Source organism: Molossus molossus, unplaced genomic scaffold (genome assembly GCF_014108415.1).
Source record: "Molossus molossus isolate mMolMol1 unplaced genomic scaffold, mMolMol1.p scaffold_m16_p_1, whole genome shotgun sequence".
Lineage (NCBI taxonomy): Eukaryota > Metazoa > Chordata > Mammalia > Chiroptera > Molossidae > Molossus > Molossus molossus.
The window spans coordinates 171002685-171018237 of NW_023425344.1; the positions used below are offsets into that span (position 1 = coordinate 171002685).

Genomic DNA, 15553 nt, shown 5'->3' on the forward strand with positions numbered 1-15553 from the left:
TGTAATACAGTCTAAATTGGAAATGTTAATAATTACTGAAGTGTTTGAATGTGATTTTGATAATGTGATAAGGTCAAGTCCCTATTTGTTGTCTGGTGTTTAATTGCTATATGACATCTTAGGAAGCAACAGTATTCCCACTCAATTATTTATTTTTTTTATTCCTAGTGAAAACTCAGATGCAACAAGGACTAATTTCTATAGCTGCCCGTACTGTTATTACACATCTTGTAAATCACTTGGGCCATTATCCAATGAGTGGTGGTCCTGCTATGTTAACAAGTCAGGTGTGTGAAAATCATGACAATCACTACAGTGAAAGTACTGAACTTTCTCCTGAACTCTTTGAGAGTCCAAATATCCAGTTCTTTGTGTTGAACAATACAACCTTAGTTTCCTGCATTCAGATCAGATCAGAAGAGAGTATACCTGGAGGAGGTTTATCTGCTGGTCTTGCATCAGCCAATTCAAATGTCAGAATCATAGTACGTGATCTTTCTGGAAAATATTCATGGGATTCTGCCATCCTGTATGGACCACCTCCTGCAAGTGGCTTGTCAGAACCTACATCTCTGATACTTTCATTGTCTCACCAAGAGAAGTTAGAAGAGCCTCCTGCATCTAATGAATGCTTAGAAGATATAACAGTAAAAGATGGGATTTCCTGTCAGTTTAAAAGATTTAGAGAAACTGTACCAACTTGGGATACAATCAGAGATGAAGAAGATGTTCTTGATGAGCTTTTGCAATATTTAGGTGTAACGAGTCCTGAATGCTTACAGAGAACTGGAACCTCACTTAATATTCCTGCTCCACAACCTGTGTGCATTTCTGAAAAACAGGAAAATGATGTTATTAATGCTATCCTTAAGCAATATACAGAGGAAAAAGAATTTGTTGAGAAACACTTTAATGACTTAAACATGAAAGCTGTGGAGCAAGATGAACCAGCACCTCAAAAGCCTCAGTCAGCATTTTATTACTGCAGATTGCTTCTTAGTATATTGGGAATGAATTCCTGGGACAAAAGGTAAGAATAAAGCAGACATTTTCTTTCTTTTTTTTTTTTTTTTCACATTGGTCTTACTTACCTTTTGACCAAGCATTTTAGTCTCTGTTGTTTTCCTCACTAAATTTTATCTACCAATTTGTCATTTGATCATTGGGCAGATTTTTTTTTTTGAGACCACTGAGTTAATATCCATATTCAAGGAATAAAAAGATAACCTAACCCAGTAAATTAACTACTAATGTTTTTATGACTAGAACTATCTGACTTAGAAATTATATCTCATATAATTGAAAAACAGCTTAATTTTACAACCTTCATGTAAGCTAATAGGAAAAACTTTTTTCTTACTCATAACACTTGTGATACCAAATGTGTGGGCTTTCAACACTAAGCAGTTCCAACACTACCTGGCTTCAGCACAGATAGTTAAGGGCTTGGACCTACAAGACTGCCACTCACTCTGGACCATTCATACTTCTGACAAACCTGCTATAAATCAGATTCCCACAATCCCCTCCTTGGATTTGATGATTAGCTCCAGTGACTCACAGAATATTTACTTATATTTACCAGTTTATTATAAAGAATAGTTAAGGGATACAGATAAACAGCCAGATGAAGAGGTACATAGGGTGAGGTATGGAAGGGTCCCAAGTGTAGAAGCTTTTGTCTCTGCAGAGTTGGAGTGTGCTACCCTTCCAGCACTTTGAATGTGTTCACCAACCTGGAAGCTCTTCGAACCCCATAGTTCAGGGGTTTTTATGGAGACCTCAGCATGTAGCCATTATTGATACTATCTCAATCTCTAGCCCCTCCCACTTCCCCAGAGGTTGAGCTGAAAGTTCCAACCTTTTAGTTAGGGTTCTTTCTGGTGACAAGGCCTCATCCTGAAGTTATCCAGGAGCCCACCAAGAGTCACCTCATTAGAACAAAAGATGCTCCAGTTACCCAGGAAATCCTAGGTGATTTAGGAACTCTGTGAAGATGCTCCTGTCACCACCATAATCAAGAATTTACAAAGGTTTTAGGAGCTCTGTGTCAGGCACTGGGGGCAGAGCTCAAATATATGTTTCTTCTTATTTCACATAAACCTCCCACTTTTTTTTAGGCAAATACCAATATGATCCTTTCTTGTTTGTATCAGGAATTGACTCAAGGTTTAGCATCAAATCAAGAAAGAGTCTGGATATCATTAAAAAATATATATTTTTTAGCATGTTGTAAAAATTTGCAATAAACATGCAAAGTATTCAAGTAAGTTAGGTAGGAGTTAAGTAGACTTAAATCAGAAGACCCAAGTTAGAGTCACTTAAACTTTGAGGAAATAACTCCCACCTCACATAATGGTAAGGATTAAATTAGGTAATGTACATAAAGTACTAAATTGTACACTGGTATAAAGCATTATTAATATACATTTTGTTTTAAAATTTCTATGAAACTGAAAGTTGTAGGGAAATAGAAGAAACATTAATGTATTGTGTTTGTTCAATTTGTAATAGGAGGGGAGCTTAGGTATCACTAAATGGATAAATCTTTTCTTTTTTTTAAATCCTTACCCAAGGGTATTCTTCCATTTATCTTCAGATAGCGTGAGAGAGAAAGAGAGAGAAACATCAATGTGAGAGAGACACATCGACTGGTTGCCTCTGGCAAGACCTGACCAGGGCCAGGGACTGAACCGTAACCAAGGTACATGCCCCTGACTGGCATCGAACCAGCCACTCTTTGGTCCACAGGCTGACACTCCACCACTGAGCCAAACCAGCCAGGGCTAAATGAATAAATCTTAAAGTAATTCAAATGTATGTGAAGCATTCAAATGGAGTTCTACTTGCTTGCTTAGTGTTGGAGTTGATTTAAACCCTTTCATTTATTAGAAGGGAATAGCCTCTGCCTTATAGGAAAGCCACATTATATCAGGAACACAATTTGCCTTGTGGTATATCCAAATACAGGTAATTGCCACTTATATACATGCATTCTACTCTCTTTTGCTGTAGAATGGTCTGTTTATTGTCTTGAGAAAAATTAAAGGTGGGAGGCTATAATTTACCTCAGCAAGCATTGATTTCATGATTATAATTTGTACATACAGTCCCTGGCCAGGTAGGTCACTTGGTTAGAGCATCATCCCAATGCACCAAGGTTGACGGTTCAATCCCTGGTCAGGGCACATACAAGAATCAATCAATGAATGCATAAATAAGTGGAACAAGAATTCAATATCTGTCTCTCTGTCTCTACATCTGTCTGTCTCCCTTTCTCTTCCTCTCTCTCCCTCTCTCTAGAATCAGTAATTAAAATGATTAAAATAAATAATTTTGTGCATACAGTAATCCCCCCCCTTATCTGCAGTGGATACATTCCAAGACCCCCAGTGGATGCCTGAAACAGGATAGTACTACATATATATATATGTATATATATATATACATATATATATACACATACATACATACCTCATATATATACATACCTCTGATAAAGTTCAATTTATAAATTAGGCACAGTAAGAGATTGACAATAACTAATAATAAAATACTACTGTAAACAAAGTTATGTGAATGTGGTTTCTCTCTCTCTGATAACCAGGACAGCTAAGTGACTAACAGGTGAGTAGTGTATGCAATGTAGCTATGCTGGACAAAGGGATGATTCATGTCCCTGCTAGGATGGAGCGGGACAGTGAGAGTTCATCATGCTACTCAAAATGGCAAATAAAATTTATGAATTATTTATTTCTATAATTTTCCACTCAGTGTTTTCAGAATGACCACTCAGTTGACCACTGGTATCTAAAACTGCCGGTAAGGGGGGCACTACTGTACCTATAGAACATATTTGGTAAAATGTATGCATACAGTGCTTAGTGTAAAAAATACAACGTAAAACAAGAAAGAAAGCAAATTCCATCCAAGTTATACATGCTTATTTGGTAATGATTTTGATTTTGAGAATATTTTATTTCTCATGAGGAAAAACTTTCTAACATGAAACTCTTGAGAAGGAATCTACAAGTATTCTTACTCATTTTTTTTCTGGATATGAGTTTGGGAGGCTCACAGCATCTGCAAGAAAAATGAAATAGATAATGATCCACTGGCAGAAATTTATGAGGGTGTGGGTAGAAATAATGACATATTCTCTACATTTTTAAAGGTCTGTTCTCCTTTGTTTTAGAAGTATGATAAGGCAAGAAAAATGTTGAGTTGCATGAGTAGAATGGAAAGTGTTTCTGGGACCATCATGTTATTCACTGCAAAGGTGATGAAAATGTTTATAAATTTCTCTATTTAATAGGAGGAGCTTTCATTTGCTGAAGAAAAATGAAAAACTACTTAGAGAACTTAGGAACTTGGATTCAAGACAGTGGTAAGGTGTTGGAAAAACTCAAATTTATAACTAGCATTTGCCATCTATTTCTATGTGTGAATAATACTGTATTGTTAAGTTACAACTTTCTGAGCAGAATCTGTGTTTTAGTTATACCTTAGAAATAATAAATTTTTAAAGAAAAATATGGGGCGGCTACATTAAAATTTTAGGTATCTTCGTATAGGTTATATACCTTTTTAATGCATTTCAGAATCATCTTGAATTGCAGAAATTTGATCGAACCTATAAGATATTTTTTGGTTTTCCCATACTTAGACATTCCAAATATACCTTTTTTGATTAGTCTCACAGGCCCCAAATGAAATGTCTGGTGAATACAAGTTGGTACCTAACAAAAAATACTAATGGAACAAAGAAGATAGATATAATTTGTTATATTCCTATAATTCTGATTTCTCTTTAAGCCCTTTGGTATGTACTCATTTAAATGTGGATTTTCATGCATAAAACCCCATTATATAATTATTTTAATGATTTCCAGTTTCTTGATTTATCTGGATGAGATTTAATGGGAAACCAGTACTAGAAACAACAAAATATCACATACATGAAATTCTCATAAGGCTAATCCATGTACCATGTGCTGCTTTCCTTTCTAGACTCATAAAAATGAAATTTTTAGATAGGTGCTTCTTTACAGTATAACTATAAAGCAGCACTTTGAATGTCATCATTATTAAGAATGCCTATATTTCTGAGATCTGAAATTCACAACCTCCTTAACATCCACATTTCTCACTCTCACAGCTTAACTCAACTGTTGTTTTATACTTTCACATCTCCAGTTTTTCACTTTTTCTGTTCTCACAGTAAATCTGCCCACCCACCTCTGGTTTCACTTGCCTTTCTATCCAGCAAACTCATATATTGTCAACTATTTTTAAAATGCCATATCTAGCACCCTAAATATGATTCTAAATTTAACTTTATATATGTGGCAATAATCAGTTCTCAAATCAGAATCATTTTTAACATCTACTTTCTCTATGCCTAGGCAGGCAGTTCATTGCTAGAGAAAATTATCAAACCATTGTGATATAAAGCATTACTGTAGATTCGTGCTTCTATACTTCATCTCCTCAACTGTTTGGCAAATTTCTTATCCCTTTTCACTCAAACCCTTCATTGTAGTCAAAAGGTCATCTCTATTCTAACCTCATTAAAAATTCAATTCAAATGTTTGACTTCCTCTTTTTTTTTTTTTTTAAATATTTTTTTATCCTCACCCGAGAACATTTTTTCATTTTTTGTTCAGATAGAGTGGGAGGGAGAGAGAAGAAGAGAGAGAGAGAGAGAAACATCGACGTGAAAGGGACACATTGAGTGGCTGCCACCCGCACGACCAACCAGAGCCGGGGACAAACTGCAATCAAGGTACGTGCCCTTAGCAGGAACCGAACCCAGGTCTCTCTGGACCGCAGGCCGACGCTCTAACCGCTGAGCCAAACCGGCCAGGGCATGTTTGACCTCCTATATGAAAGACAGTCTGCTTAGAACAGACTCCCGTAGTTCTTAATCTTTATTCTTCCTCCACACATTCACATTTAACACCCATTAGCCTCATTAATTAAACCAAGTTAAACCAAGTGATTTCTGACAACTGGGAAACTAGTTTGAAACAAGCCACCCACCATGCCATCACTGTATTATAAGTATGCAAGTGAATAGGATATGTCAGACCTTTCCCTCATCAAACAACTCTGCCTTACATGGGTGTTATCTTTAAAATTCTTTGTTGAGCCATATTCTCTTGCTCATCTTCAGTTTCAGAAAAGCATTTTCCCCTCTTATCTATACTTCTGCTTCCTACCTTCTTTGGCTGCTCTAGGATCTTCAAAAAGTTATCTCTTTTTTATCTTGAATTTCTACTTAATCCTCTTACCAGATGCATGTTTGTAATCTACCTTTAAACAAAACAAAAACTGTACTTTCAAGCTGTAATCTATCCCTTCTTGCCTGTTACTACCAAATTTATGGAATAATATAGTCTTTACTAATTTCCTAACTGGTGGGGTTTTTTTTTCTTACTTAGAATAATCTTTTTAAAATAATGTTCTGATTTCTTTGGCAATCATAGAAAATATAAAACAAAAATAAACCATATATTTTTAAAATTATTGTTTACAGCCCTGGCCAGTTTGGCTCAGTGGTTGAGCATCGGCCTGTGGACCAGAGAGTCCCGGGTTCAGTTCCTGCTAGGCGCCCGTACCACAAAAACAAAACAAAACTATTATTAACAATTGCTTGTGTATCTTTAATATTTCTTTTTTTTAATCCTCATCTGAGGATATTTTTCCCTTTATCTTCAGATAGAGTGGGAGGGAGGGAGAGAGAGAGAGAAACATGGACTGGTTGCCTCCTGTACGACCAGGGCCAGGGACATACTGCAACCGAGGTACATGCCCTTGACTAGAATTAAAACCAGGACTCATTGGTCTGCAGGCCAGTGCTCCAACTGCTAAGCCAAACCGGCCAGGGCAATATTTCTTTTTTGATAGACATATTCTTATGATATTTTAAAAATTTACAAACCTGGAATCATAGTAATACACAGTAATCTTTTTAAAAATTTATATTATATTTTGAACGTTTTCCTCAGCCATTTTGATATTCTTCAAAAATGTTTTTTTATGATGTCAAGTTCAGTTATTGGACATTTAAATATTTTTTAAGCCCTGGCCGATTTGGCTCAGCGGTTAGAGCGTCGGCCTGCGGTCCTGAGAGACCCGGGTTCGGTTCCCGCTAAGGGCACGTACTTCGGTTGCAGTTTGTCCCCGGCCCTGGTCGGTTGTGCGGGTGGCAGCCACTTGATGTGTTCCTTTCACATCGATGTTTCTCTCTCTCTCTCTCTCTCTCTCTCTCTGTTCCTCTCTCTCCCTTCCACTCTACCTGAGCAAAAAATGGAAAAATGTCCTCCGGTGAGGATAAAAATAAATAAATAAATAAATAAATTTTTTTAAATGTCTTACTCTGTGATAGATTTCTAGAAATATAATTATTAGTTCAAAGCATAAGAACTTATTTCAGACCATAAATATATTGCAAAGTTGGTTTCCATTAAATACTAATTTCTAATGTTACCAACATTCTATAAGAATACCTATATAACTTCAACTTTTATAACTTCATATAAATAAATTATATGGTATTTTCTTTCTCTGTCTGACTTACTGCACTTAGCATAGTATGTTCTAGGTCCATCTCTGCTGTTGCAAATGGTAAGATTTCATTCTTTTTTATGGCCAAGTAATAGTCCATTATATATATATGTACCACATCTTCTTTATCTATTCATCTGTTGATGGACACTTGGGTTACATTTACATCTTGGCTATTGTAAATAATTCTGCAATGTATGTAGAGATGCATATGTTCCTTCGAATTAGTGCTTTGGGTTTCTTAAGCTAAATACACAAAAGTGAAATCACTGGGTCATAAGGTAGTTCCTTTTTTTTTATCCTCACCCGAGGACATTTTTGCATTTATCTTCAGATAGAGCAGAAGGGAGGGAGGGAGGGAGGGAGGGAGGGAGAGAGAGAGAGAGAGAGAGAGAGAGAGAGAGAGAGAGAGAGAGAGAAGCATCAATATGAGAGAGACACATCGACTGGCTGCCACCCACACAACCCTAACTGGGGCCAGGGACAAACTGCAACCAAGGTATATGCCCTTAGTGGCAACCGAACCCCGAACTCTCTGGTCCGTGGGCTGATGCTCTAATTGCTGAGCCAAACCGGCCAGGGCAGCAGTTCCATTTTTAATTTGAGGAACCTCCATACTGTTTTTCATAGTGGCTACACCAATCTGTAGTTAAACCAACAATACAAAAGGGTTCACTCTTCTCTACCAATGCTTGTTTGTTGACTTACTGATAATTGTGAATATTGTACTAACCTTGCATGCCAGGAATAAATCTCACCTGACCTTTTTAATATATTGCTGAATTCAGTTTTTGCTAATATTTTTTGAAGATTTTTGGATATATGTTCATCAAGGATAATGACCTGTACTTTTCTTTCTTTGTAGTGCTTTTATCTGGTTTTAGAATCAGTGTAATGCTGGCCTCATAAAGTGAACTTGGGAATTTTCCCTCCTGTTGAATTTTTTGGAATAGTTTGAGAAGGATAGGTGTTAGTTGTTCTTTTATAAAATTCTCCTGTGAAGCCACCTGATCCAGGATTTTTCTAATGGGGAGTTGATTACTGCTTCAATTTTGTTGGTTGTAATTGGTCTTTTCAGATTTTCTACTTCATGATTCAGCCTTAGAAGATTGTATATTTCAAGGAATTTATCTATTTTTTCCAGATTGCCCAATAAGCTGGCATATAATTGTTCATAGTATTTGCTTATAATTCTTTGTATTTTTGTGGTGTCAGTTGTGTGGTTTCAGTTGTTACTTCTCTTTCATTTCTCATTTTATTGGGTTCTCTTTTTTTCTTGATGTGTCTGGTTAAAAGCTTGTCAATCTTATTTATCTTTTCAAAGAACCATCCTTTGGTTTTATTGATCTCTTATATTACTTTTTTAGACTCCACATCATTTATTTCCACTTTGATCTTTTATAATTTTTTTTCTTCTCACTTTGGACTTTGCATTGTTCTTTTTCTGATTCCTTTAGGTAGAAAGTTAGATTGTTTTAGATTTTTCTTGTTTCTTGAGGTAGGCCTATATTGCTATTTTCTTCTTGAGACTGCTTTTGATGTGTCCCATAGATTTTGGGTGGTTGTGTTCTCATTTTCATTTGTTTCAAGGTATCTTCTGATTTTTTTCTATGATTTCATTGTTAACCCATTAATTGTTTAGTAACATTATTTACCCTTAAAGTCTTAGTGTATTTTTTCAGTTTTTTCCTGTGATTGATTTCTAGTTTCATACCATATGGTCAAAGAAGATCCTTGATATGACTTCAGTCTTCTTAAATTTATTGTCTTGGTTTGTGTCCTAATTTGTGGTCTGTCCTAGAAAATGTTACACGCACACTTGGAAAAAATGTATTTTCTGCTGCTTCGGGGTGAAATGGTTTAAAAATATTAATTAAGTCCATCTGATCTAGCATGTTATTTTAGGCCACTATTTCCTTGTTTATTTTATGTCTGGAAGATCTATCCATTGATGTCAGTAGGATGTTAAAATCCCCTACTATGACTATATTTCTGGTAATCTTTTATGTCCATCAAGATTTGCTTTACATATTTAGGTTCTCCTTTGTTAGGCGCATAAATGTTTATAAGGAGTGTATCTTGTTGGATTGCTCCCTTATCAGTCTCTGTGTATCTTTCATTCTGAGGTAGGTTTCTTGTAGACAGCATATATGTGGGTCTTGTTTTCTTATCCATTCTTCTATGCTGTGTCTTTTGATTGGAGCATTTAAGCCATTTACATTTAAAGTGATTATTGATAGGTATATATTTATTGCCATTTTATTCTTTATAATTATGTTCCTCCTTTTTTCCTTTTTTCTTCTTATAAAAGTCCCTTTAATGTTTCTTGTAATACTGGTTTGGTGGTGATGAACTCCTTTAACTTTTTCTTGTCTGGCAAGCTCTTTATTTTATCCTTCAATTTTAAATAATATCTTTACTGGGTAGAGTAATCTTGGTTGTAGGTCCTTGCTTTTCATCACTTTGAATATTTTGTGCCAATTTCTTCTAGCCTGAAATGTTTCTATTGACAAATCATCCAACAGTTTTGTAGAAGTTCCTTTGTAGGTAACTGTCTTTCTCTTCCAGCTTTTAAGATTCTCTTTGTCTTTAACTTTTGTTATTTTAATTAGGATGTAACTTGGTATAGACCTCTTCTAGTTCATCTTGTTTGGGACTGTTTGTGTTTCTTGAACTTGTATGTCTATTTCCTTCACCAGGTTAGGGAAGTTTTCAGTCACTATTACTTCAAGTAGGCTCTCAATTCCTTGCTCTCTTTTTTCTTCTCTGGTACCCCTATGATGCAGATGCGGATCTTGTTACTCTTTATGTTGTTCCAAAGTTTAAGAGATTAAGCTCTCTCTTTTTTTTTTTCCTGTTCTGATTGGGTGTTTTCTGCTACCTTGTCTTCCACATTGCGGATTAGAACCTTTGCTTCATCTAAGCTGCTGTTGATTCCTTCTAGTGAATTCTTCATTTGAAATGCTTTCTGACTGATTTTTTTATGATTTCTATGTATTTTTATGCTCACTGTCTTTTTTTTTTTTTTAAAAGGACTATCCTATTTTTTTTTATCCTCACCCGAGGAAATTTTTCCACTTTTTGTTCAGATAGAGTGGGAGGGAGAGAGAGGAAGAGAGAGAGAGAGAGAAACATAGACGTGAAAGGGACACATCCAGTGGCCACCACCAGCACGACCAACCAGATCAGGGGACAAACTGCAACCGAGGTACACGCCCCCATCGGGAACTGAACCCGGGTCTCTGAGGACCACAGGCCCACGCTCTAACTGCTGAGCCAAATCGGCCAGGGCACTTACTGTCTTTTTAAGTTCTCGCTGAGTTCATCCATTCTTATCCTAAGTTCCTTGAGCATCCTTATAACATTGTTTTGAACTCTGTATCTGGTAGATTGCATGCCTCCTTTACATTTAGTTATTTTTCAGGGGATTTCTCCTGTTCTTTCATTAAGGGCATGTTTTTGTCTTCCCATTTTTGGCTGCTTCTCTGTGTTTGTTTCTGTGTGCAAGGTAGATCTGCTTTGTCTCCCAGTTTTGATATGGTGGTCTTATGTAGCGGGTGCCATGTGAGGCTCACTACTGCATTCTCCCTGATCACCTGAGCTATGTACTCCAGGAATGTCATGTGTGTGGTTAAATGTGCCATCCTGTTGTAATTGAGTCTTTTTTTTTTTTTTTAATCCTCACCCAAGGACATTTTTTTATTTCTTGTTCCGATAGAGTGGGAGAGAGAGAGAGGGGAAGAGAGGGAGAAACATCGACGTGAAAGGGACACATCAAGTGGCTGCCACCCGCACGCCCAACCAGGGCTGGGGACAAGCTGCAACCAAGGCACGTGCCCTTAGCGGGAACCGAACCCGGGTCTCTCTGGACCGCAGGCCAACACTCTAACCGCTGAGCCAAACCGGCCAGGGCTTGAGTCTTGATTGATGTTAGCTCATCTGTGGGTGGGATCAACCTCAGGCTGGCTGAGTATGAGTATTGACCCCATACACCGTGTACACATTGCTTTGTGGATCCTAATCCCATGAAGCAGAATTATCCCCAACAGGGTCTAGTGCTTGGCAAGATGGCTGTACATGCAATCAGTGGGGTTGGCCTAGTGCACCTCCCAGGACTATGTTGTATCTAGGGCAGTGCTGATCCCAGGAGATGTAGCATCTATGGACAGTGTGGAAGAGGCACTCAATACAGGGATATTGGTGGCTGTTCCTCCAGCCTTCTCCCCAAAACCACACAACTAAATCTCTCCCCGTACGGCTCCAGTCCACTCTGAGTTGCCATCACTCACCAGAGCCCTGGGTGAGTATCTCCCATCAAGATAGTGTACATTGGCCCTTTAAGAGGGCCCCTGAGTTTTTAGTACTCTCCTGTTTTACCCTGGTGGACAGATTCCCTGCTGATTTTCACAGCCAGATGTTACATGGGCTCCTCTTCTTGGCACTGGTGTACCAGACTGGGGAGCCCAGCATAAGGTTGAGACCCCTCTTCAGAGGGGACCCTTTCAACTGAGATATCCCTCTAGATTCTCAACTATCACACCTGGGTGCAGGGCCAGCCCTTTTCTCATCTACACCTTTCCACTAGTCTTGATAGGCTTTTTCTGTATATTCTTAGTTATAAGACTGTTGTTGTTCAGCTAGTGTTTGGTTGGTTATTCAGTTTTATCTTTCTGTAATGTAGATGTAATTATGATTTGGTCCTGGGAGGTGGTGAGTGTCACTTCTACCTACTCCTCTGCCATCTTAGATCTTAGGATTTGTTTAGGTGTGTAATCATTACCTGCAAATAGTCTTCTTTCTAAAAAATTATGCATGTTTTTGCTCATATTTTGTCTTATTTCACTGACCAGAAATTTCACTACAGTGTTACATAGCTATAGTAAGAGTGAATATCTTTGGTTGCTGGTGTAAAATAGGTACTGCTTTTAATCATCCTAAGGAAATAGCCTGTTCTGGGAGTTTTTATAATAAACAAGGGTGTTAAATGTTGTCTGGATCCTTTTCAGCGTCAATTCAGATTTTCATATTGTGTTGCTTTCTTAACTAATTGATGTATATTGTATTTCAGTATCACTAGATTACTAATATTAAATACTTCTTACATTCTTGGGATAAACTGTACTAGGTTTTTTGACTTCCTATTGTGTTGAATTTACTAGAAATTTTATTTTGAATTAGGGTTTTGTGGTGCGAGAGAACCCAGAGACCACCAGAATCAAATTAAAGACAAATAAAGAGCAAAGCCAGCTGGCAACTGATCCCGAGTTCTCAGAGGTCAGCCTTGACTTTCAGCTACATTTTTATTTTATAGGGGGCTGGTTACAAATTTTTGCAACTGGCATTTCTTGATGGCCTTGGGGGAGAGCAAGCAAGCAAGTACTGAAGCGGAAGCATTTGGCAATAAGCGGGAGGGAACAGAGGCGGGAGGGAGCTGCATCAGCACACATCTATGGTCAGGTTTCTCCTGCTATTCACTCTATTTTCTAAGTTCTAAAAAATAACAAATTTGCATAGAGGACAAATTCTCTTAGAGTAGTGCCAGGCCAGCTGGTACTTCCTCAGTTTGCCTCTGAAAGATCCATAGTTGGCCTTTTGTATTATTTAATCTGGGTGAGGTGATATGAGCAGGCCAGCACATTCCCCACTGGTTTTCAGGGGAATCAAATCATTGTTTCCTCTTCTGAGTTTTGAATTCTTTGGTAGTGGATGCTTAGGATCTTAAGTTTAACTGGATTCTTTCTCTGATATATTTAGTTAAACAGTTAATAATTGTGGGGCCAAAAAGTAGCCCTATTTGCAATAATAGAAGTCCTGCTATTGCTGATAAGAGGGTCGTTAACAATGGAGACCATTTATATAGACCCTTGAACCAGTTGCTCTCTAATTTTCTTAGTTCTTCTCTGTTTTGGAGTCTTTGCCTAACTAGGGATAGGCTGTCTCGTATTAGGCAGGAGTGATTGGCATAGAAATAGCAGGTCTCACCCAGAGCCATACATAGACCTCCTTGTTTTAAAGAAGAGGAGATCAAGTCCCTGTCTATTCTGTAATACTACTTCAGCTAGGGAATTTAGGGACTTTTCTAAATGGGTGATAGAGTTTTCCAGGTCTGAGAGGTCTTGATCTACGTATTTGTTTACTAAGTGCCTTAAGATTCTGGTCTCCTGTGGCTAGTGCAGTCGTATGAACAGCTGCAGAGCCTGCTGAGCATACTAAGAGTGGAACTAATATGGGTGTTGCCTGTTTATCCCTTCCAGCTGAGATTCCAAAATGTTCGTGCCCGCCTTCACCAGAGTAAAAGTAGACCAGTGGAATTACATAAATTAGAATACATAGTCCAAAATCATCATTATATGAGTTAATATAGGGAGTTAGTCTGGTAGTGCAGATGAATCAAGTCCCTCCTGGGGCTACAAGTAATCCGGAGCCTTCGTCTTCTTGGAGGTCCTCTGGCATAGGAATAGTAGTAGGCAGGACTCCTGGTAAGGTGATTTGTCCTTATCATAATTAGAGGATTTGAAATATAGTCCTCATCCTTGTAAGTCCCCAAGTGTAAGCTTTGGTTCAGGGCCCCATTTGCATGTTTTTTCCTTTAGGGCATTTTCAATAGACAGGTTTCTCACCTAGAGTATTGTTAGATGCAATTCCAATATAATAAGGTGGAAGGGGTTCAGACAAAATCAACAGTCTTGTGTCATTTCTGGGTCAGCGTTATTTATGAATCTAAAGACAGTCTCCAGGGTGCTCAGAAGGGGCCTGCTTGAGTGTTGGGGTATCATCCAGGGCTCAGTAGAGCTGATCAGTTCAGTGGTAACTAGATGAGGAGGGTGGCTGTGGTCTGGCAGAGGGTTGAGGACCAAATTGGGGCCCATAGGCTTAGGTGTAGGTTTAATGGGAATCTTCTGAATAGTGAAAACAGTCCCTGGGTCCTTCCCTGATACATATAAATGTAGTCCCCAAGTTTTTTCTGTGAGCCATGTGGGGTCATTGGAATTTTTGACAGTTATCATAGCTGGGTTACAGTTTTTACCTTGGGGCAGTTCTCAGGTCGGGGTGTCATCAGACGGTGAAATCGAATGTTGGGATCATCATCCTTATGTCAAGGTGCTATGGTCACACAGCTTTAAGCCTTGTAGTAGAAGTTAGCTATGGTCCCACAGTCAGATTTCCCTATATTGGGGTAGATATAGTGTTGTGTATGCCAGAATCCTTTTTCAAATTTTAGGCTTTCATATCCACAGACATCTCTGTTTATGTCTGAATAGGAGCTGGCTAGAAAGTTCGGATTATGATCTGTTGACAGAGATTTCCCAAACATACTACAAAAGTCAAAATATAAGTTCAGGGTTCCATAGGATGTGTTAGTGGCAATAATGTGCCCATCATGGGTCCAACTAAGGCTCCATAGATACTGAGTTGGCTGGTGGGGATTTTCCCGAGTCAGAGAAACAGTTCCCAAGTAGCAGGATCAGGATCGGAATAACTTTACCTTCAAAGGGTCATCTGACCATTGAAGGGTCCATTTTTCTGGTATCTGGTCGGGGTGTACCTTCCTTACCTAGGAGTGATGAATCCAGAAATGGTGACCTGTTACCGTAAGGGCCATTGGAGTGGTAAGAATTACAGGCAGGGGACCAGTCCATCTGGGTTCCAGTGAAGCAGGCTGGATTTTCTTGAGTCTCCAAGCTCAGTATTGTGGAGATCTGAGTCACCTGGGAGAGAAGGCTTAGGGAAAGCATTTGTTATCATCGGATGGTTCTTCTGCTGGATGAGTTGCAGAACCTGTAAGGACTTAAGATAATGGTTATTTAGTTCAGGTAGGGCTTCTCCTCCCAATTTGGGGAGGAGCAGTGGTGGTCTCCTGTACATTATTTCACAGGGAGAGAGACCCTTAATATAGGGAGTACATTGGACCCGCAATAGGGCAAAAGAAAGGAGGCTGACCCAATTTTTGCCTGCCTCTAATTTTAATTTAGTAATAGTCTCC

At 38.3% G+C, this 15553-nt stretch overlaps 1 protein-coding gene across 9 annotated transcripts in view; it reads left to right on the plus strand.

The window, feature by feature from the left end:
- Window positions 1-15553, plus strand: part of RALGAPA1 (Ral GTPase activating protein catalytic subunit alpha 1) — a 294638-nt gene that overhangs the window by 183862 nt on the left and 95223 nt on the right. For all 9 annotated transcript variants that reach the window (XM_036275297.1, XM_036275307.1, XM_036275315.1 and 6 more), the window contains 2 exons: window positions 169-1030; window positions 4316-4387. In XM_036275297.1, coding sequence (XP_036131190.1) covers window positions 169-1030; window positions 4316-4387 — 934 coding nt within the window. The remainder of the gene's footprint in view (window positions 1-168; window positions 1031-4315; window positions 4388-15553) is intronic.